Source organism: Spea bombifrons, chromosome 6 (genome assembly GCF_027358695.1).
Source record: "Spea bombifrons isolate aSpeBom1 chromosome 6, aSpeBom1.2.pri, whole genome shotgun sequence".
NCBI lineage: Eukaryota > Metazoa > Chordata > Amphibia > Anura > Pelobatidae > Spea > Spea bombifrons.
The window spans coordinates 48,628,100-48,653,040 of NC_071092.1; the positions used below are offsets into that span (position 1 = coordinate 48,628,100).

A 24,941-nucleotide genomic window follows, 5' to 3' on the forward strand; every position below is an offset into this window, starting at 1 on the left:
TCTTCGACTCGCCCGATTTTGTTTTTTTCTCGTATTGTCTGGAAATAGTCCGATCTCCTAGTCGTTTCTGTTAATTTATTTATCATCGTAAGAGCACTTTGCCAAAAAACGGACTGACGAGCGCAGCAAATGTTTACAATTTTTTGTGAAATTGTAGAATTTTTTTTTTTTGTCATTTAGTTTGTATCTGTAAATTATTACAAACGTGCATATTCTGTACATCTGAGTTATTACGCTTCTCAACCTTTATCTGTGAAATGGCAAATTCAGTTCTTTCTTTTTTTTTTTTTTTCCCTCTTCGGGATAAACTGAATAAAATTTGGAGTACAGCTGGCTGGGGTTTTTTTTTTTTTTTTTTTTACCTAAAATTATGGAATTAAACTTATGCCGGGGGGGGTACACTTATGTCATAAACTACAAAAACATCTATTATATAAAAAAAAATAATAATTGGCATATATGGCAGGGTTTTTTTTATGTATTTTAGAACAATGCATTCCGATTGCCATAAATAACCGGTTTCATCTGCAGAAGTAATTTTTTTTTAATGAAGAAAAAAGTTTCTAAAACATGGTTGTAGTTTTGTTATTCACAAAGTTTTACGCTCGTAAAGCACTCAGCGCCGCGAAAGTCATAAAAAACATTAACGGTTAAAGGTTTTTTATATAAAAAAAGTCTCCAATAATTCTGCACGGCAGAAGCGCGCGGTTACATGAGGTGACGTTAATAAAAAAAACAAAAAAACAAACACAAATTCAGATTGAAACCAATAAATGAGGAGGGAACCCCCCCCCCCACGTTATCCGTTATTTCTTCTGCTCGGCCACAAATTTGCCACAAAGCACCTCCCCCCTCCCCCTGCATCAGTTCCTGCATCAGAAAAATGTACACATTTCTAATTCAATTTTATTTATTTTTTTCATTTTCAATTTACAAGGGGGGGGGTTTACTTGAGGATAATTTTTTAAGAAAATTGCAGTTATTGGCCATAAAGCGTCTTCACCAGCTTTTCACTTTTAAAATGAAATAACCCAAATTTCCCCAAAAAAGTGGAAATGTATGGAAGTTTTGATGCGAATTTGTGACATTTTAAACCTGTTGCTGCGGATTTGCGATATTTGCTGAGAATAACCCCTCCTGCATGCAAAGTTTTCTCCCCTTAATTTACAAAATAGCTGAACTGACCCAAAATATACATTTTTTTTTTTAATTTTTTTTTACATCTTTAACAGTAGCGTCGGTGAATGTTTTCTACCTAATAAAAAGCTACCCGGCCCGTAATGTTCACAGAAATGTTTAAATCGGGGGCTTCTCGCTATTCCCCGGATGGCCTCCGAATCCCCCAATAACGCCCTTAATTCCTGCAGAGAAAGTTTCCTCTTATTTTTATTTTAAATAAACTACACCAAAAAAATTAAAAATTCTTAGATTAAAAATGTGTACAAGAATTGTAACTCTTACGTTGCCAACCCAAAAACTTTTTTTTTTAGTTAATTTTTGTAATTTTTAAATACATGCGTCCCGTTTCTGAGCGCAGCCACCAGGGATCCCGCGCTGCCTATAAGCCTTTGGTATAAAGTCTGTACATGTAATAAATACAACGGTCGTTTGGTTTCCGTCGGCGCGGCAACGGGAGATTCCTGCCATTTCTGGGTTAACGCGCTCGCGCTGGAACATTCTGCTTCTTCAAGATCTTCATCAGCGTTTTGTTCATGTAGAAGGGTTTCTCCGCCGAGCCGTCGTTCCTCTCTACATCTTCCACTAGGAGCAGAAACGTCACGCGGTCAATAAACGCGTCAACCGAAAAACCGCCAAGAGCCTTTCCTGCTCCGACTGCGGCGTCGCCTTCCGGAACACGGAAGCAGAACGCGGAAAACACGTTCTATGCAAACAAAGTGAAATCTTACCATCTCTGCTGGGTCTCCGCTCAATAGAGAGACTACCTACAAAAGGCTTAAATTAAAGGGATAGAATGCCACAGAGAAGAACGTTCCGGATAGAAATGCAGCAGAGAAGAACGTTCTGGATAGAAATGCAACAGAGATGAACGTTCCGGATAGAAATGCGGCAGAGAAGAACGTTCTGGATAGAAATGCGACAGAGATGAACGTTCCGGATAGAAATGCGACAGAGATGAACGTTCCGGATAGAAATGCGACAGAGAAGAACGTTCTGGATAAAATGCGACAGAGATGAACGTTCCGGATAGAAATGCGACAGAGAAGAACGTTCCGGATAGAAATGCGACAGAGAAGAACGTTCCGGATAAAATGCGACAGAGAAGAACCTTCCGGATGGAAATGCGAAAGAGATGAACGTTCCGGATAGAAATGCGACAGAGAGGAACCTTCCGGATAGAAATGGGACAGAGATGAACGTTCCGGATAGAAATGCGACAGAGATGAACGTTCCGGATAGAAATGCGACAGAGAGGAACCTTCCGGATAGAAATGGGACAGAGATGAACGTTCCGGATAGAAATGCGACAGAGATGAACGTTCCGGATAGAAATGCGACAGAGATGAACGTTCCGGATAGAAATGAGACAGAGATGAACGTTCCGGATAAAAATGTGACAGAGATGAACGTTCCGGATAGAAACTTTACAAAAATGTCATCTTACTGGACAATAACGGGGGGGGGGGATTTCTAACATTCAGCAGTCCCGCTGCCCGTCAGCACGTCCGCCAAATTCAAACGCGTTATAAATCACCACCTAAATTTTATAGTTTTCTTAAGATTAGGTTTTTTCAGAATTTTTTTAGCCCCCCGCTTTTTTATATATTTTTTTAACAAAATAATCACAAAAAAAAGCAAGTGACAAATGACTAAATACAATGACATCAGAGCTGCTGGCTAACGTCTGACGGTGAAACGCGTTGGTTGAGGCTCTCCCCCTCTGCTCCCCCTCCCCCGTTATATATCAACTCGGAAGGGTTTCCCCCCCCCCCAAAAAAATATCTTAATTAATTTTCACACATTATTATCAGACAAACAGTAAATTTAATCAGTGCAACATTCATGGACTTCCGGTTACGATACCGTAGCTGTGTCAGTTGAAACGTAAAAAAAAAATTAAATTTCATTTTTTTTTTTAGAAATCCTTCTGTTTTTGTTAAATTATTAGAGAAAAATTTAATTATTCCTCACATTACGCTGGCAGCTCCGTATCCGCATGTAAAATAAAAATAAAAAAAAGATTGGAGCAAAAGGCCAGTCGAAGAAATCTATCCGTAAAACAATTTAATTTATATACCAAAAAAATTAGCAAAAACTGCTTGAATATTATACATTTTTCAGGAAAAAATTTGTTAATATTGTGAGAATAAACACCAATTTTTAGTTTTGACGTTGCCGAGACGACACACACTGTGTTAGCAGCCTGTGGGTAACGGCGCTCACATCCTCCATTTTGTATCAGAAACCTTCTTACACCTGCTGTTTCAAAATGGCCGCCAAAAATCGACGTATTCAACGATTCTTTTTTTTTTTCAATAAATAAAAATCACAGTTTTAAAAGGTTTTTCTGTGAAGTGCAAATATTACCGAGCACCAGACGTTCAGATAAAGTCTGTTTCCCAAATGAAAACAATTTATGGCGAATTCTATAAAATGACCGTTTATATCAAGTATTTGTTTTTTTCTCTACGAAAAGAAAGTTGCTATTTTAAAAAAATGACGCTCCCGTGTTCCCGTTGTATGGAAATTGGACTTATAAAAATATGAAAACCCTAAAAAAAGCGGTTTTATAGGAAAATTCTCCTGTTCGTAGGCACTAAAAACGTAACGGCGACCGGACGGCTCCCGGTTTGGGGGACGCCGCGCCCGGGTGGTCCTCGCTCGACCGCTTTCTGGTGCAAAAAAAAGAAAAAGGTCTGTGGAGCCCTCAGGTACCCTCTGACAGGTCAGTTATTGGGTTAAAAAAGGTGCATTTTTGTTAAAGGAAGCGAGTGCAATAAATTAGCGTTTTGCTTTCTTTTTTTTTTGCTCTTTTTTCCCCAGAATCCTGTGCAGGTTGGGCGACATGTAGTAAGGCTTGGAGGTGGATCCGTTATTCCGTTCCAGATCTTCGCCTGATTGGTGGGTTGCGCCGGAGGAAGCGACAGAGCGTTGGAGCCAAGAAGAGAAGAGAGAGAGAAAAGAGAAATCAGCGTTAGATTCAGAGCTGGCCGCTTAATTAACGCGAGCCCGAAAAATATATACGAGACGCCAATAAACGGGGGGGGCTAATTTCAGGGTGCGCTGCATTTGTGGGCATGGCTAGCATGGCGATGGGCGGAGCTCGCTGAGTACAGGAGCTACACATAAATCTGCATGGAGTAGGAGGGGAACAGGGCGGGGAGTGGGCGTGGCTAAATAATGCTCCAGAGACCGAGCACACGTGACCCGGAGACTCAGGGCTCCCGGGTACGGCGGTCAGCATTGCGTTTTATTTTCTTTTTTGTTGTTTATTTTGTTTGGGAATCAGTGAAATGGTTCAGGGGATTTATAGTTAAATTTCACATCACGGAAGCTGAGGTCGGTGGCAGCCGGTGGCAGAGCCGGCATTAACTACTCAACTTCCTGTCCTGAAATTCCCTCCCCTCCCTTACAAAGGCTGCCTCAACCAATCAGCAGCAATCACTAACTTTTCAACCGGGGAGAGATAATCCTGAGAACAGGAAGTTACCCCGGCTGCTCCCATTATATACACATAAAGGGGGGTTCTGCGACTGCTCCGTGACGGGGGGGGGCACTGGCGTCACACCTGGGTGGCCATATTTCTGCTTTAAAAGCTTTTTTTATTTATTTATTTTTTAATAATTAAGGTTACAGGTGGTAACAATAAAGTTAACTGTTTCAGTGCTTGCCCCTCTGGCAGTAAAAGGGTTAACCCCTTGCGCAGGCATCCCCTGTTGGCTTAATTATTACGATCAAATCCCAACAGCGAGACGTTAACGGATCCAGAAGCTACGAGAAGACAGTTTGAAACCAGGAAGAAGCGCAGAGAGACGGAGCGGCCATTACTGCGAAAGCAGAAGAGCGCAGAGCGTCGCCGCGGTTACCGCATTAAAGCTGCCGATCCGCTCAGACGGCGCATTAATTGCGCTCTCAGCAGATCTGTCATTTTATTATTTTCCTTGAACATTTAATCAGATAAAAAAACAACAGAAAAGTCCAATCAGCGCGGTTTTTTTTTTTTTGCGTCATGTGACCCTTGAACATTCCCAGCAAAAATGATGAATGAGGCAATTTTTTTTTACAAGATCAAAAAAAAAAATTCTGCTACGGGTTTGGGACGTTCAGCTGAACAAGCGGAGCAGCAGCTTTAAATTATTTTCTGGGAAATAACGACATCCTGGAGTTTTTAGTTTTGTTTTTCCATTCTGTGTATGGGGAAAAAACTGAAAAATGCATATTTTCCATGAAAAAAATAAATAAATAAATAAATCTTTATTGAAAAAGAAAAAATGTTACGGGTGGGTAATTTAACTCCGAATATCCCGGCCGGTGCAGCAGCCCAAAGAGGGGTGAGCAGGAATCCTCCTGATCATACAGAGGAGGCGTCCGTCCGTCATGTATGTCAGTCTGTCTTACATGTGATTAACCCTTACAAGTCACTGTGGAATGGGCTGTCGAAACAATAAAGAGTTAAAACAGGTTAACCCTGTATATCCCACTAAAGTCCAGTATCTATGGCGGGTCTTAGTTGGTCTTCATCGTGTCCACGTCGGACTTTGCTTAAAAATTGCTTGGATCAATTAAGGGTTAATTCAGACTAAAAATCTATATTTTAGGGACTGTGTGAAGTCCGTAGCACAAACTAAACGTTTTTAACGAGAAAAGTGACTTGGATACCCATTTAAAGCCTCATTTTTCATCCACGCATCATTAAATCCTAATTGCCGGCAATTAAACTTTTTGAAACAAATTTGAAGATACCGGGCGAGGCACAAAAAATGGGGATAAAACACGGAAAACTCTTTTTGCAGAAACGTATAATTTTAGTATCAATATGTTATCGATTCAATCTACTAATTTGAAAACTGAATATATATAATTTCGGGGAACGAAGAGATTTACGTATTTTGGGCATAAACCTTGTTCTCGGATATCTAACCAATACACAGTAATATCCATAAATTAATTATATATTTTTGTACTACGCCCGTCTTCTATATTACTTGATCATTTTTTTAATAATATAAATAAAGCTACGTAATACTTTTTTTTTTAAGTGTTCATTTTTAAAGTTTGATCCTTTTTATTATATAAAATATCGTTTTAATTAGTTGTGTTAATAAAATTAAATGTGATATCAATCCTTTAGTCGTTATAAATTTGTACCGTGCCCGTCTTCTATATTACTTGATAAATACAAAAACAGATATAGTAAACCGGGGGTTATTCATGCAGAAAAATCCATGCTTTTTTTAGGAGATGGTTTTGGTGATATTTGGTTATTTTTGGTGCACTCAAACCCAGCAACATTTGGTGTAAAATGTAAAAAAATAACTGGAAATAAACCCCCAGAGCAACGCGCTAAACCCGCATGCAAAATCCAAAAACATATACTTACAAAAACACAGGAAAAGGGTGTCAACACACATGGCGTAAACGCTGAAGAATCCATGCGCAATAAGGTACGATCCGATGATCACAGTCTATGGAGAACAGAAAAGGTTTACATTAATATATATAGTATATACAGTATAAATATACACATATATAGTTTATACAGTATAAATATACATAGTATATACAGTAATAATATATATATATAGTATATACAGTATAAATATACACATACATAGTATATACAGTATTAATACACATATATAGTATATACAGTATAAATATACATAGTATATACAGTATTAATACACATATATAGTATATACAGTATAAATATACACATATATATAGTATATACAGTATAAATATACACATATATATAGTATATACAGTATTAATATACACATATATAGTATATACAGTATAAATATACACATATATAGTATATACAGTATAAATATACACATATATATTATATACAGTATAAATATACACATATATAGTATATACAGTATTAATATACACATATATAGTATATACAGTATAAATATACATAGTATATACAGGATCAATATATATAGTATATACAGTATAAATATACACATACATAGTATATACAGGATCTATATATATATACACACACACACACACAACGGTGGCATTAACCCTAGAAAATGTATGCTGGCTTTCCTGCAGCTGGAGGGTTAAAATGTATTTCTTGCAGGGTAAATTTTATTCTAATGAGCTAATTTGCATATTAGGTCAGGTGGATATTTGGGATCAGACGGCGTGCGCTGCGCTCCGGCGCCACCTTGTGGGAGACACTGGAACTACCATATAGTGGAATAAACTTTCCCCGGCCCAAAATATATCACAAAAATGGGGGGCTTACAAATAAAAACCTTACCGAGCCTGCTTAGATTTTTTTTTCCAAATACAAAGCGTGGCCTAAGGTTCCCGGATATCCACGTTCCAGTTGGATCAGCCTCTCCGGAATATTCCTGTCCGAGATATTTGCCCTTAAATGCCCCCCCCCACCAATAATACAGAATAATAATAATAATAATGAATCAAGGATCTTACCAGCAGAGGGACCCAGTAATAATTCAGATTCGGGGTCTCCTCTCTGAGCCCGGGGATTTTTCTTGTGAAGAAAAAAAAAGCCAAGACCCCTGCGGAAGCAATATGTGGGGGGTTAGCGTGAACACGCGTGCCAGGCGGGGCGGCATGGAATGTCAGAATGAAAATGAGTAAATGTGGCATTAATTAAATAAGCCGGGCACAGAGATGGTAAAATACGATCCACTCTCCGGCGTGACGCAGACCTGATTTATATCATTTAATTATCGGACAATTACGTTTAGGAAGTAAAGGGTTAAGGATGTAAACTACTTCTCTTCCAATCAGAATTATACAATTTAAAAAAAAAATTCAGTGCAACATTAATTTATTCCCTAAGGAAAAAAGTAAAAGTTCCTCACCGACAGATCCGGCAACCATAACTTTACCCAAAAACAGTAAGAAATCGGTTACTTTGTCCAAAACGGCGACCCTGAAATAATAAAACGAATCAAATCACCGATAAAGCAGCAATTAAACGCGATTTATAAGGAACTGACGAGCACAGGATTTTATCAATTAACGATTTCCTTAAAATCTAGAAAGGACCACTCGGACCATCAGCTGATTAACCCATTCAGTGCCAGTTCCAAAGATTACAGCAAGGAATTCTACATTATGAATCATTTCAGGATATTTAAGAATCGGTTATTACTTTCTCAGCATTTGTATTAACGAAAGCCCCTAAATCACCAAGACTGTCACCGAGGGGAGGGCAGGATGGCGGAGAATTATAATACCCACCATTTATTATTCCTCGTATCAGAAGAAAAATAAGGTTTCAAAAATCATGCTTTGTTTTCATTTTATTCCAGATGTAGTTTTTGCCCCATAATATAACGTTTTCAGGCAGCCGCATATCAGCCGTTTGTATGATTCTCGCTCTGTTATCTGATCCCCGATCTACTAAACCCCCGACCCCTTATCATACTGCCTGTGGGAGCAATAGAATGGCTCAGTCTTAATCACCCAGCCGGACTCTCTGAATAATGAAAGTCTATGGAGGAACGGACTTCATTAGCATCGCCATAAAGCATCAGCTCAGTGTGGGGTTATATTACTGTATACAGCTCTGGGGGTTATATTACTGTATACAGCTCTGGGGGTTATATTACTGTATACAGCGCTGGGGGTTATATTACTGTATACAGCGCTGGGGGGTTATATTACTGTATACAGCGCTGGGGGGTTATATTACTGTATACAGCGCTGGGGGGTTATATTACTGTATACAGTGCTGGGGGGTTATATTACTGTATACAGCGCTGGGGGTTATATTACTGTATACAGCGCTGGGGGTTATATTACTGTATACAGTGCTGGGGGTTATATTACTGTATACAGCGCTGGGGGGTTATATTACTGTATACAGTGCTGGGGGTTATATTACTGTATACAGCGCTGGGAGTTATATTACTGTATACAGCGCTGGGGGTTATATTACTGTATACAGTGCTGGGGGTTATATTACTGTATACAGCGCTGGGGGTTATATTACTGTATACAGTGCTGGGGGTTATATTACTGTATACAGTGCTGGGGGTTATATTACTGTATACAGCGCTGGGGGTTATATTACTGTATACAGCGCTGGGGGGTTATATTACTGTATACAGCGCTGGGGGTTATATTACTGTATACAGTGCTGGGGTTATATTACTGTATACAGCGCTGGGGGTTATATTACTGTATACAGCGCTGGGGGTTATATTACTGTATACAGCGCTGGGGGTTATATTACTGTATACAGCGCTGGGAGGTATATTATTATATACAGCGCTGGGGGGTTATATTACTGTATACAGCGCTGGGGGTTATATTACTGTATACAGCGCTGGGGGGTTATATTACTGTATACAGCGCTGGGGGGTTATATTACTGTATACAGTGCTGGGATTGAAATTGTAAAAATGTCATTTAATTTTCTTAAAATCAGCAGAATTTTGTTGCTTTCACATTTTTTTGCATTATGTTTTCCGAGGTCGGACTCACCGGATCACGTTCCGCATCAGTAAAAAAAACGCATCCCTGGCTGAAGTGCAGAAGTTTTTCCCATAAATTGCAATCTGAAAGATAACGGGGCGAGGGAAGAGTTAACACGGCCCTTATAGAAATACAGCCGCTTATACCAGCGCAGGGCAGCGGCGCCGGGTACCCACCATGATGTAAGCGTTTCTGTTCATAAATTTTATGAATTTCTCCAAACACCAGAAGCAGCATTTCAGACAACAGAGGAGGAATCGGGCGAAGGCGTTCTGAGCGGCTGCCGAGACACCAACGATACAGACGATAAATATACGGGGGGGGGGGGATTACCAAGCGTTTACAGGCTGTCGTGTAGAGATAACGAGTGAAGGGAGACATTAAAGGAGTGAATCTGCACCAGGAGAGTCGCCTCTGGGCAGAGGTATTATCGTTAAATGGGCGACCTGTTTCAGCTGATGATGATTAAAATATGTAGAAATGTGAGGACCAGAATCTAACACTAGCGGGTCAGAGGATGAGATGGAAGTTTTACTTTACTGAGTGGGTGGTGGATAAGTGGAACGGCCTCCCAGTAGAAGTGGTAGAGGGTAATACAGTGAGGGGATTAAACATGCATGGGATAGACATACGGCTCCTGAATCTAAGACGAGACCAACGACTGATTAAGGTTTGAGTCGTCACAGCAGGAGAAACGGGCGAGTAGACGGGGGCCGCTGGGGGCCGATCTGCCGGAGGGTTCTGGGTTATTGGGTTTGAGTTACCTTTGAGTTTATGATCCAGATATTCTAATATTATTCGGATGAACTGGACGATGGCGAGGATGAGGGACCCCAGGGCCAGCGAGCCGGTGTGGAATCTGACGGGAAACAAACGACAGGGAAGTTATTGTTACAAAGTATCGCAGCGAGGGGGCCGGGGGGGGGCAGCCCAATCCCACGTTCCGCGCAGGTGCGGCTCCTCCACGTTCCACACCTTATCGCTCGGCCGAAGGAGGCGAAGACGGGGCAGGCGGGGATGTCTGCCGGCTTCCGGAACGCCCAGTAGTACGAGGCGAAGGCGCCGGCCAGCGTCACCTGACCCAGGGCTATGGAGAAGTTCACCAGCCACAAGAAGACGAAGACGTTGCAGAGCTGGAAGATCAGGATGTAGCGATGGTAGAAGCTCTCGCCGCCGTAGAACGCGAAGGTGCACTGCGAGCCGGGACACAGCCTCGTCACGTTCGTCGCGTTAAAAGTCTGGGAAACGGCAAAGAGTAAAAAATATTAAACATCCAAAAACAGGACGGGCCGAATAAACTTACAAATCCCTTTATCACTCCCATAGTGAGCAGAAACTACGTCACTGAAGGGGTTAACAGTTTCTTACAAATACAACTTCCACTCCGTTTGTGAAGGGTTAAAGGACGTTTTTAAAAAAAATTACTGTATACAGCGCTGGGGGGTTATATTACTGTATACAGCGCTGGGGGCTATATTACTGTATACAGCACTGGGGGGTTATATTATTGTATACAGCGCTGGGGGTTATATTACTGTATACAGTGCTGGGGGGTTATATTATTGTATACAGCGCTGGGGGTTATATTACTGTATACAGCGCTGGGGGTTATATTACTGTATACAGCGCTGGGGGTTATATTACTGTATACAGCGCTGGGGGTTATATTACTGTATACAGCGCTGGGGGTTATATTACTGTATACAGTGCTGGGGGGTTATATTATTGTATACAGCGCTGGGGGTTATATTACTGTATACAGCGCTGGGGGTTATATTACTGTATACAGCGCTGGGGGTTATATTACTGTATACAGCGCTGGGGGTTATATTACTGTATACAGCGCTGGGGGTTATATTACTGTATACAGCGCTGGGGGTTATATTACTGTATACAGCGCTGGGGGGTTATATTACTGTATACAGCGCTGGGGGGTTATATTACTGTATACAGCGCTGGGGGTTATATTACTGTATACAGCGCTGGGGGTTATATTACTGTATACAGTGCTGGGGTTATATTACTGTATACAGCGCTGGGGGTTATATTACTGTATACAGGGCTGGGGGGGTTATATTACTGTATACAGCGCAGGGGGTTATATTACTGTATACAGCGCTGGGGGGTTATATTACTGTATACAGCGCTGGGGGTTATATTACTGTATACAGCGCTGGGGGTTATATTACTGAATACAGCGCTGGGGGTTATATTACTGTATACAGCGATGGGGGTTATATTACTGTATACAGCGCTGGGGGGTTATATTACTGTATACAGCGCTGGGGGGGTTATATTACTGTATACAGCGCTGGGGGTTATATATTACTGTATACAAGAAAAAAGAAAGAGTTAAATAGTCTGATTTTCCCTTAAAATATAATTGCCCTTCCTCCCCCCTCCGCCGATTCCTCTGGGCAGATATTCCCCTGTAATAAACTCACCTCAGGGATGCAGGTGTCGCCAGCGTATTTGCAGAGCGTTCTATTTGACATCACTTTGTAGACGGCTTCCCCGGAGGTCGCCATAAAACTAATAACGTGAGTTATGGAGAAAAATTGTTGTTCCTGGCACAGAGGGGGTTAATGTTTGGGCGCAATGACAGCACATGGAGTTTCAGGAATTGGTTTATTTATAATAAATGATGATATTGCACCTAAAGAAGAGACTTCAGAGGTCTCAAAAGGTAACGCGAATGGCGTCTGTTAAAAGGATACACGGCGGTGACGGCCCAATAGGAGATACAGACGGCGATCAGGAGGAACGTGATGATTGGGTAGAACAGGGAGGACATAACGAATCCGATAGCCCTGGAATAAAGCAGCAGACTCTCCGTTACTTAATAACCGCGTCAACCATAAACTACACCGGCTAACCGAGAGCCCTCGGGGGCCCCTTCATCCACCAAGCGGCAGGGGCGGCCCCGGAGAATTTTCTGAAGGACATCGGAGCAAAAGGATTTTATATTCCGCACAGGAAGGGCAGTAAAGCTGCAGAATCCGCCACCCGACCCAAGAGACAGGAGGAGATTATATATAATATATAATATAGAGAGCAAATCCGGGACTATAACTCCCATCACACGCAGTCATTGCCAGGCTTTAGTTTTTCTGCCCCTTATAGACTGATTGGATCTCAACAATTTTACCGAGAGGAGAATTCCTGGCCGGCGTCGCATTTATTAAAAAGTCAAACTGCGTCCAGCCCCGGCCCCCGGATCGTAAGCGAGCGCCGCGGTACCTGCTCCCCTCCTCCAGCAGAGCGATCGCAATCCGGATCCTGTTCCTCAGGAAAATCAGCATCAGAACGATAACAACTTCCACGATACAGAGAATGATCACTGCGGAGGAAACATGATAACAAACACATAACACGCAGCCACATACGTGTCACGGCACATCGGCCCCAGCCGGCCCCCGTCTAGTCTGCCCGTTTCTCCTGCTGTAACGACTCAAACCTTAATCAGTCGTTGGCCTCGTCTTAGATTCAGGAGCCGTATGTCTATCCCATGCATGTTTAATACCCTCACTATACTACCCTCTACCACCTCTGCTGCGAGGCTGCTCCACTTATCTACCGCCCTATCAGCACAGAGCTGTGTACTGTCAGCGGCTGGTGGCATCTCTGCTACTTTACACAGCGCTAATTTGTACAACAGCTAAAAAAAATAGTATAAATAAATAGTATAGACTCTGTATTAACCCTTAATATACTGTGCAACCCTGTGCACTGAAGGGGTTAATAACACATAAAACATATTAATATTTTGCCCCAAACTGGCCGCTCTTTAACAGGAAACACTTACTGAACGCCAGCCACGTCTGCCGCAGCTGTAGGTAGACCCTGAAGTCCGTCTGCAGCCCGATGTCATAAATGGTTAAATCCGCCCCGGGGACTCCCCTCAGACTGTCGTATTCCCAGAAACAGTGCCAGATCCCTGCGGACGGAAGACGAGACCCCGGATCACAACCTGGAGGTTCCAGAAACCCCCTCCCCCATCCCAGATTTACCCCGCTTTGTAATAATTCCCCTCTAGAAACATTCCGTTTGGTCTTATTATTATTATCATTATTATTATTATTATTATTGCCCCCAATGTTTCCCTGCGCAGGGAGGTTTATTAGAAAGCGAGGGGTTAAAACCAAAACAATCATTATTGTAACTTTTAGGAAGAATGGTAAATATTTCTGTTCTCCGATACATCGCTTCAGACGCCCACCCATCACATGCGCGCTAATGAACGGGACAGCTCTGCGGACCCTGTACGTTTTCATGGTACCCCCCCTTTTAAATGCATGGGGGGGGTAAAATGTCACTTTAATAGCCGAGAACTCTGCAGGTTCCCAGGGTCTTACTTTCAAGGACCACCGACAGGCAGCTAAAGCGGAATAACTCACCGTATCCGACAACTCCGATGACGCCGACGATAAAGATCCAGAAAAACACTCCGGCCGTGAACCTCAGGAGCACGAGGAATAGCAGACTGACGAGCATCGCGATAAACAGCGCTCTGCGGGGGAGGAGCGAGGAGCGCGGCGGGGAAATCCATTAGTTGTCGTTTGTGATTTGGTTAAAGCAGCTTAAAGAGTCTCTTCAGGTCAGAGACTCGCAACGAGCTGCAAACCATGAATATAAGCCGGGCTCTCCCTGCTTTTCACATAAATAGAACCCGCCGGCAGATCGGCCCCATCCGGCCCCCGTCTAGTCCCCCGTTTCTCCTGATTATAATTAATCAGTCGTTGGTCTCGTCTTAGATTCAGGAGCCGTATGTCTATCCCATGCATGTTTAATACCCTCACTGTATTACCCTCTACCACTTCTGCCGGGAGGCTGTTCCACTTATCTACCACCCTCTCAGTAAAGTAAAACTTCCTTCCATAAGCTGGGAAATGGATTCTCTTACATCAGGATCCAGGGCCAGGAACTTGCGTAGTCCTCGAAAATCCTCATCCCCACCGATCTCGCGTCCATCACGCTGTTGATGCCACTTGGGGTGAAAGAAAAAAAAAGAAGCTGTTTTAAAGCGATGAAAAAAAAAACACCCTCACCAGCGGCGACTGGCCGGCTGCGAGCGAGGGTGGTTTTGGAAAGGGTTAATACCGCATTAGTACGACGCCACATGCTGGCGGACAGCGGGGGCCGGACACGCCGAATTCCATAAGAAAAAAAATAAGATTTTATAAGCGAAGGGTTAACGGGGTCAGAGGAACCCAATCAGCGCATTCCAAATATTTTTGGAGCAAAGTTTTTTTAAAAACCTCCTAAATCGTAGAGGATCCGGAAAATTCTATGAAATTAAAAAAATTCTTACCATCATTTAAAACAATTAAGGAAAATAATGAGTTAACGATGCAAAGTTTAATATTTTTTTTTGCACCGGGGCAGGAATCGCGGATCGTGCGCGGAAGCTGCAGCGCAGCGGGGGGTTACGTTCCTTTGCAGAGCGCTGTCTGCCGGTTATTATTCTGTGAAAAGCAAACACTTCATACAAATTGTACGATTATCGCGCCTTTCGCATGCGGTCAGGACATGCGCAGCTCTGGAACACGGCAACATCTCCCCCCAGCGAGGTGGAACGGGAGGGTTACTTATCCCCCCAAAAGGTGGGCACAGACCTGTGACGGGGTGTAGCAGGTAGGTGGGGTCAGGGCCACATGCCAGGACAAAGCCCTGAAAAAAGCCAAAGTTCTACATAGCACCAATCAGATCAGTGCGTTCCATCCAGCTACCCGGAGCCCTCCCCTTTTAAGAGGGGAAGTAGGTGGTATTGGGACGGGAGTGGGGCGGGAGTGGAGTGGGCGTGCCTCAATGCGCTTTACCCCAAGTCTCTAGGCAAAACCTGGAGCGTTGCCAGGGATGTTTCTATGGCGATTGCTCTGTTCCAGCACAAGTAATCGTACAATAATGCAAAACACTTGCTTTTAACCTTTTAGCTCCATGTTGAATGGCAGTTACATGGCTAAAAAACAAAATAAACGTTGTCATGGAAACGAAACCACAAAGTAATAAAAGCCCAGAAGCTGCCGGTCCTTATATAGATTGTAAGCCTGCGAGCCGAGGACTCTCTACTGAATGTATCGGCTCGTCTTAGACGGTCAGCTCTAGTTCTTTCAGACCCTTTCAATGTAGGGACTGTAAGAAGCGCTGCGGGAATTGTTGGCGCTATATAAATAAAATAATAAAGATAATAATCATAATAATAATTATAATAATAAAATGTAAAAAAATTAAAGATAATAAATAATAATAAATGTAAAAAATAATAAAAAATAATAAAATGTAATAATAATAAAATGTAAAAAAATAAAAGATAAATAATAATAAATGTAAAAAATAAGATAATAATAAAATGTAATAAATAATAAAATGTAATAATAATAATAATTAGTATTCTAATAATATAAGCCGAGCACCAAATAACTCCTTACTTGGCCGCCTCTCGCAGGTCCGTCACGTTTCTCATTTGCCCGACGCCATCTTTAAACACGGTCCGGTTCGCGACGGTCAGGATTCCATTTCTAGTGGAAAAATCGGGGAAGCACCTCTGCAGAACTAGCCGGGGAGGAAAAACCATCACTTGACTATATAGCGTATATATTCACCTATATATGCAATTATTTCCAAAAATATATATTTATTATAGTAAGGTACTTTCATCGCTTGACATTATTACCCCACTTGTAGCGGTTTACGGGGGTCGCTGGTTTGTGGTTTGGACGGACTCTGTACGTATAGAAGGGATCGGGGGTGAAGGGGCAGATTCTCGGGGTCACTACCCTGCTGTGATCGTATGTTATAGATGATATCCCTGCTTGAAGGCCGGTATATATTTAAATAAGTCAAGGTTACCATGACGACCGGTATTAGAGAATTAGGCAAGTGGCCGCATAGAATCTTCACCATGAAAGGGTTAATTTTCAGGGGCCGCTCATTTAGGAAGTTCCCGGGTATGTTGGTGGCAACGACAACCAATAACAGCAGAGAGTGCCGGAATTCCGGGGGTCAGAGGCATCCATTAACCCTTTAGCTGAAAATCTCACATCTTCAGGTTAAAGCCAACGTTTTCCCTCCGAACATTTTTTTTTTGTTTTGTTTTATAAAAGTAGTACTTACACGGCCTGCTTGGAATTATGACAGACGGACAATCTTCATCCCTGAGGACTTCTGCAATAGACTGAGATAACAGCCGTCACGTGAAACGTCCGCAACACGCAGCGCGCCACGGTCACGGTACTAATACTGCGTCGCGGAAATATCCGTCCCTATCCACTAAATCAGTCGCTGGTCTCGTCTTAGATTCAGGAGCCGTATGTCTATCCCGCGCATGCTTAATCCCCTCACTGTATTACCATCTACCACCTCTGCTGGGAGGCTGTTCCACTTAACACCAATGTCTGATAATTTGTACTATCTGCGCACGGAGGAAGGAGAGCGACCTAGCGGCTCTCAACGCGCCTCTCCCTCCTCGCCACCAGGGGGCAGTCGCGCTCCTTCAAAGACTAATAAAGGTTAAAGAAGTTTTGGTTTTGTTGTCAGCTCTTCGGCCAAGGACCCCTGTTTGCAAACCTAATGCCCCGATTATGAGGATATCTGTACCTCCAGCACACGCAGAGCGCCGAGTACACCTCCTGCCGTCACGCGTGTGCATGGGTTGTCGGCGTCGCGCTCACCTTCCGCGGGCTGTTAAAGCCGGGTTTGCAGAACTCTCTGTAGTAATTCCAGTAGCTGCCGTTATATCGGTTACTCTGCGCGTCCAGGTAGGAGGCAAATCTATCCGGGCACTTCGACACGCAGAGCTGCAAGACACGCAAACACGCTTACCTACCAACACACTGCCAACACCGATACAACACGCTGCCAACACCGATACAACACGCTGCCAACACCGATACAACATGCTTACCTACCAACACACTGCCAACACACTACCAACACACTGCCAACACGCTGCCAACACGCTACCAACACCGATACAACATGCTTACCTACCAACACACTGCCAACACGCTACCAACACCGTTACAACAAGCTGCCAACACGCTGCCAACACGCAGGCCATCTCACTGATTTATCTATACATTATACAGGGGGCCGGTCATTGAATTATCTATACATTATACAGGTGCCGGTCACTGATTTATCTATACATTATACAGGTGCCGGTCACTGATTTATCTATACATTATACAGGGGCCGGTCACTGATTTATCCATACATTATACAGGGGGCCGGTCACTGATTTATCTATACATTATACAGGGGGCCGGTCATTGAATTATCTATACATTATACAGGTGCCGGTCACTGATTTATCTATACATTATACAGGGGCCGGTCACTGATTTATCTATACATTATACAGGGGCCGGTCACTGATTTATCTATACATTATACAGGGGGCCGGTCACTGATTTATCTATACATTATACAGGGGGCCGGTCATTGAATTATCTATACATTATACAGGGGCCGGTCACTGATTTATCTATACATTATACAGGGGCCGGTCACTGATTTATCTATACATTATACAGGGGCCGGTCACTGATTTATCTATACATTATACAGGGGCCGGTCACTGATTTATCTATACATTATACAGGGCTGGGTCACATCTCTTCTTTGGAAAGGTTCTCACCTGCGTGGTTGGGCAGATCAGGTTGATGAGGACGGCGGGGCTCGCACAGCGCAGGATGTTAAAATACATCAGGAATGTTTTGTTCCTAAACAGAAAAACCAGCGGGTGACGCGGTGAACGAACCCTGATATTTATTTAATTATTATTATATTTATAGATTTCATTGATTTATGATTAATTATTATTTGATTTCCTTACTCGTTGGGCGTCCCTTTTTGGCCACAGAACTGCCCGTAGCTGTCTGTCGGGTAGATGATTTTGCGCGGGTCCCCGTGAATCCATGCTGCAAAGTGCAGAACACGCGTGACACAATACACAGATACACGGGGGAAACGTGGAATGCGTTGGGGGCCGACTGCATGTGTGTTCGGGGTTTTTTTGTTAATTGTCCTGTTAACCCTTTGCTGATACGGGCTGTGAGCCGGGAGGCTGACCGCTAACACAGATGCAACAAACAACGTTTAGTCATTTCTAATCCCCGACGCGTTTTGCAGTCACTGCCGGCCCGACGACTTCCTTTATACAGAAGAACCCGGAATACTCGCCACGGGGAGGGATTAATCAGGGGGAAGCAGGGAGACCACATCGGCCATGTTTTCATATAATATTCACATATTACTGAGCAGCTCGTGTTAATATAACTCAAAAAACATAAAAACCCAGACTCTGCCGGCAGATCGGCCCCCGGCGGCCCCCGTCTAGTCGCCCGTTTCTCCTGCTGTAAAGACTCAAACCTTAATCAGCCGTTGGTTTCGTCTTAGATTCAAGAGCCGTATGTCTATCCCACGCATGTTTAATACCCTCACTGTATTACCCTCTACCACTTCCACCGGGAGGCTGTTCCACTTATCTACCAACCTCTCAGTTTTAGATACATTTGCCTCCAATCCTTTGTTAAATCCCTTTAATATTCTAAACTACTTCCTTTTACTGCCAACAATATACTCACTACTGTACCCTCTGACATACAGGACAGGAGGGAAAATGTCTTATAATTACCTACATTTTATAATCCAATCTGGTGAAATTTTCTTTTTTTCCCTTAAATTCTTGGTTATTAAATTTCATGTAAAGACATAGAAATTGATGGCAGATAAGAGCCGTCCGGCCCGGCCCGTCGGAATAGTTAATGATCAGTAATCAGCCAGCAGAACGACTTAATGCCGAAACATTCCAAATTCTCTAATTAATCACATAAGAAGCCGCAAAAAATCTATAAAAATATGTAAAAATATGCATTTTAAGCAGCGGGGGGAAAAAGGGCAAATTAGCTTTTCCTTCTGGGAAGCTGCATTACGTTTATCGAAGTTTCCGGAACGTTGTTGCCGTTGGTCGATCGTCTCGTTGGATCCGTCAACCAACTCGATTTTAAGTTATTTAGAGGCTCAGAATCGACACGAGGTCAGCAGGAACCCAAATATTAAACGTTTTACAGAAAAAAAAATCCGCTTACCTACAATTCCTAACGCGATGTACCCCAGGACCACCAGCGCAAAAATAATGCAGCAAAGGACGTCTGTACAGCGCCTAGAAAAGGAACACGGGGAGGGATAACAGCGTACACGGGACACAAATATGGCATTAAAAGGGAAATTCAGACAGTTTTTTATTTCTAGCATAAGATAAAAAATTTGTTTTCAGAAATATCGCTCTGTTTTCTTTTTTACCCCAGTTGTAGTTTTTTGCCCCATAATATAAAGTTTTCAGGCAGCTGCATATCAGCCGTTTGTATGATTCTCGCTCTGTTATATGACCCCCGATCTACTAAACCCCCGACTCCTTATCATACTGCCTGTGGGGGGGGATAGAATGGCTCAGTCTTAATCACCGAGCCGGACTCTCTGACTAATGAAAGTCTATGGAGGAACGGACTTCATTAGCATCGCCATAAAGCATCAGCTCAGAGCGGTGTTTGAGCCGGGAAAAATACCCAAAATATCACATGACTGACAGCACCGGCGGCTCCAGATCTGCAGATAAAGGTTTTTTTTTGGGACAAAATGAGATAAAACCAGGTTTTTGTCACCAACCAAAATTACTGTATACAGCGCTGGGGGTTATATTATTGTATACAGCGCTGGGGGGTTATATTACTGTATACAGCGCTGGGGGGTTATATTACTGTATACAGTGCTGGGGTTATTACTGTATACAGCGCTGGGGGTTATATTACTGTATACAGCGCTGGGGGGTTATATTACTGTATACAGTGCTGGGGTTATTACTGTATACAGCGCTGGGGGGTTATATTACTGTATACAGTGCTGGGGGTTATATTACTGTATACAGCGCTGGGGGGTTATATTACTGTATACAGCGCTGGGGGTTATATTACTGTATACAGCGCTGGGGGTTATATTACTGTATACAGCGCTGGGGGTTATATTACTGTATACAGCGCTGGGGGTTATATTACTGTATACAGTGCTGGGGGTTATATTACTGTATACAGCGCTGGGGGTTATTACTGTATACAGTGCTGGGGTTATATTACTGTATACAGCGCTGGGGGGTTATATTACTGTATACAGCGGTGGGGGTTATATTACTGTATACAGCGCTGGGGGTTATATTACTGTATACAGCGCTGGGGGGTTATATTACTGTATACAGCACTGGGGTTATATTACTGTATACAGCGCTGGGGGTTATATTACTGTATACAGCGCTGGGGGTTATATTACTGTATACAGCGCTGGGGGTTATATTACTGTATACAGCGCTGGGGGGTTATATTACTGTATACAGCGCTGGGGGTTATATTACTGTATACAGCGCTGGGGGTTATATTACTGTATACAGCGCTGGGGGTTATATTACTGTATACAGCGCTGGGGGTTATATTACTGTATATAGTGCTGGGGGGTATATTACTGTATACAGCGCTGGGGGTTATTACTGTATACAGTGCTGGGGGGGTTATATTACTGTATACAGCGCTGGGGGGTTATATTACTCTATACAGCGCTGGGAATTATATTACTGTATACAGTGCAGGGGGGTTATATTACTGTATACAGCGCTGGGGGTTATATTACTGTATACAGTGCTGGGGAGTTATATTACTGTATACAGCGCTGGGGGTTATATTACTGTATACAGCGCTGGGGGTTATATTACTGTATACAGCGCTGGGGGGTTATATTACTGTATACAGTGCTGGGGGGTTATATTACTGTATACAGCGCTGGGGGTTATATTACTGTATACAGCGCTGGGGGTTATATTACTGTATACAGCGCTGGGGGGTTATAATACTGTATACAGCGCTGGGGGTTATATTACTGTATACAGCGCCGGGGGGGTTATATTACTGTATACAGCGCTGGGGGTTATATTACTGTATACAGTGCTGGGGGTTATTACTGTATACAGCGCTGGGGGTTATATTACTGTATACAGCGCTGGGGGTTATATTACTGTATACAGCACTGGGGGTTATATTACTGTATACAGCGCCGGGGGGGGTTATATTACTGTATACAGCGCTGGGGGTTATATTACTGTATACAGCGCCGGGGGGGTTATTACTGTATACAGCGCTGGGGGTTATATTACTGTATACAGCGCTGGGGGTTATATTACTGTATACAGCGCTGGGGGTTATATTACTGTATACAGCGCTGGGGGTTATATTACTGTATACAGTGCTGGGGGTTATTACTGTATACAGCGCTGGGGGTTATATTACTGTATACAGCGCTGGGGGTTATATTACTGTAAACAGCGCTGGGGGTTATATTACTGTATACAGTGCTGGGGGTTATTACTGTATACAGCGCTGGGGGTTATATTACTGTATACAGCGCTGGGGGTTATATTACTGTATACAGCGCTGGGGGTTATATTACTGCATATAATCCAGATACATATGTGATCCACTTGTTATGTCCTGTTTATTCTTTGTACAGCGCTACGGAATATGCTGGCGCTATAGAATAAATCAATAATAACCGTACAGGAGAATTTTTTTCGTCAGCGTCTCAGATTTTCAGTTTTATTTCCTTCATTCAGCCTCAGGCGAGAAAAAAAACGAATCGCGTCCCAGAAGCGTAATATCCGGAGATATTAAATATTAATCAGAACCGTCAGAATGAAATTTTACTGAAATCACCCGCAACTCGCCAAAAACCCATAAGATTTATATCACAAGGCGACAGAACGCACTCCGACCGTTCAGCTCCTCGCTCACCGAAATAAAATAAATTCACTAAATAAATTCAAATTTCAGGACCGAAATTTGCTTTAAATTGAAGTTTCACAAAAATGCATAAAATGCAAGATTCATCTTACTGTAAAAACATCCTATTTTTGATTAGTGGAGTTTGACGTCTAATTAAAAAAAAAAAATCAAAGGATCGTCCCAAAACAGCTAATTCCCCGAATGTCTTAATAAATATTTGATTTTCTTTGGTAATATATCAAGCGGCCGTAAAAAGAACCATTAATTAGTTTTATTATAACATAAATACCATAAATATACATTATAAGTAAACATTTATATTTATGAGCATAAACCATGAACAGATGCAAGAGAGTCATAAGATTCTAATATTAGAAATAAAAAAAGAAAATTGCCCAAAACACACAATATAAAGAAATTAAATTACAAAATTAAACCAATGAATGCCAGCGCTGTATACAGTAATATAACCCCCCCAGCGCTGTATACAGTAATATAACCCCCCAGCGCTGTATACAGTAATATAACCCCCCAGCACTGTATACAGTAATATAACCCCCCAGCGCTGTATACAGTAATATAACCCCAGCGCTGTATACAGTAATATAACCCCCCAGCAGGGGCGTACCTAGAGTATTTGGCACCCGGGGCGGATCCTGTAAGTGGCACCCCCCCCAAATGTAAAGACATCTACAAAATTATGTTGGCAAGAATATTTATTGCACCAATTTGTAAACTGTATGTCAACTGTAAACAACAAGAAATCTGAAAAAATAAATTAATAACTTATAAGTAAAATAAATATGTTTAAATAACATTTACTGAACATATAATAGTGCTTTCTTTAATAACCCCCCCCCCAAAAAACAACAAACACAACAAGTTTCTAAGAAGACCTAACAAATGAGTGACAAACATTACAAATTAAGTACTGGCTAAGCAGCTAAAGACACTATAAACTAAAAAAAAATCTGATATTATAATCAGGAGTCACCATAACATTGTTCTCTTTTCATTTAAGCATTTGCATATATAGTGGTGTTGCCATGTCGACTCATGATTATATATACACCATATGAACCAGACACTGACTGTGGTATAGCATGACACCTATCACTATATACTGAGCCAGGCAGTGACGGTGGTGCAGCTTAAGTAATTTCATTATATATTGAGGCAAACATTACAGTGAAACAGCATAACTCCTATCACTATACACTGAGCCAGATACTACAGTGGAACAGCATAACACCTATCACTATAACTGAGCCAGATATTGATGGTGGTACAGCATAACCGCTATCTTTATATACTGAGCTAGACACTTATAGTAGTACAACATAACTATCATTATACACTGAGGCAGACATTGACAGTTGTGCAGCACAACTGCTATCATTATATACTGAGACACGCGCTGACAGTAGTACAACATAGCTGTTTCCATTATATACTGAGGCACGCGCTGACGGTGGTACAACATAACTGTTATTATATACTGAGGCCCACATTGCCGGCGATACAGGATAACACCTATCACTTTATACTGAGCACACATTGACGGTGGGGCAGCGTAATCCATATCACTATACATTGAGCCTGACATTTACAATAATGCAGCATAACCCATATCACTATATACAAAGCCATTGATGTGGTGTAGGCCTACCACTTCAGTGTCTGGCTTAGTATATAGTGGTAGGGGTTATGCTGCATTATTGTAAATGTCTAGATCGATGTATAGTGATAGGGATTATGTTGTACTGCCCTCAACTGCAGATCAGGGGAAGACTGTGAGAGTCAGTACAGCCTTCCCTTCTTCTGACTGCACCGTGACATTGGGAGGTCCTCTCCCCGTAATCATCCCCAAAGTCCATTTGTCCCCTACGTCACTAAACCACAACTCTCTTTTAATTACTCCCTGTAGTTCAGGTATAGATCAAATAAACAACACGTGCAACTGAATAAGACATAAATATCCTGTATTTACAGGTATACATAAATAATGTATGGAAACATAGCATTGCAGGTATAAATCAACAGAACACACAAACCCAGCATTGCAGGTATAGATCAACTGGAAATCACTCAGCACTGAAGGTATAGATCAAATAAACAACACATGGAAACAGCACCCCAGGTATTGATCAACTGAATAAGACATACAAATCCTGTATTTGCTGGTAAACATAAATAATGTATAGAAACATAGCATAGCAGATACAGACCAACACATTAACACACAAACCCAGCTTTGCAGGTATTGATCAATTGGAATTCACATAAAAACTCAGCATTAAAGTTATAGATAAAACACCCTAAATTACAGGCATAGATCACAGATTGCACACCCCAAAGCCAGCGTCCACATTGCCCACATAGAACCTGACCAGCACCCTGCGGTGGGGGTGCAAGGCCTCTGCCTCCCAGCTCTGCCACTGTATGGAACAGCATAGAGTGATG

General features: G+C 42.4%; 1 protein-coding gene across 5 annotated transcripts in view; it reads right to left on the reverse strand.

The window, feature by feature from the left end:
- Nucleotides 1-1,193: 1,193 nt before the first annotated feature.
- The window catches only part of SLC44A5 (solute carrier family 44 member 5), a 39,948-nt gene continuing 16,200 nt past the window's right edge, over nt 1,194-24,941 (reverse strand). For 2 of the 5 annotated variants that reach the window (XM_053469705.1, XM_053469703.1), the window contains exons 3-23: nt 19,749-19,822; nt 18,494-18,578; nt 18,296-18,380; nt 17,328-17,453; nt 16,771-16,831; nt 16,086-16,209; nt 15,584-15,616; nt 14,561-14,644; nt 14,055-14,167; nt 13,463-13,594; nt 12,898-12,997; nt 12,375-12,467; nt 12,102-12,189; nt 10,633-10,895; nt 10,422-10,516; nt 9,834-9,937; nt 9,667-9,740; nt 8,037-8,107; nt 7,639-7,727; nt 6,560-6,644; nt 3,600-4,073 (exon numbers count right to left, since the gene is read on the reverse strand). In XM_053469705.1, the coding sequence (XP_053325680.1) occupies nt 3,961-4,073; nt 6,560-6,644; nt 7,639-7,727; nt 8,037-8,107; nt 9,667-9,740; nt 9,834-9,937; nt 10,422-10,516; nt 10,633-10,895; nt 12,102-12,189; nt 12,375-12,467; nt 12,898-12,997; nt 13,463-13,594; nt 14,055-14,167; nt 14,561-14,644; nt 15,584-15,616; nt 16,086-16,209; nt 16,771-16,831; nt 17,328-17,453; nt 18,296-18,380; nt 18,494-18,578; nt 19,749-19,822 (2,092 nt within the window). In that variant the 3' untranslated portion in view covers nt 3,600-3,960. Of the gene's footprint in view, nt 1,762-3,599; nt 4,074-6,559; nt 6,645-7,638; nt 7,728-8,036; nt 8,108-9,666; nt 9,741-9,833; nt 9,938-10,421; nt 10,517-10,632; nt 10,896-12,101; nt 12,190-12,374; nt 12,468-12,897; nt 12,998-13,462; nt 13,595-14,054; nt 14,168-14,560; nt 14,645-15,583; nt 15,617-16,085; nt 16,210-16,770; nt 16,832-17,327; nt 17,454-18,295; nt 18,381-18,493; nt 18,579-19,748; nt 19,823-24,941 lie in introns of those variants that run through there. The other 3 variants (XM_053469704.1, XM_053469707.1, XM_053469706.1) reach the window with 3 other exon arrangements.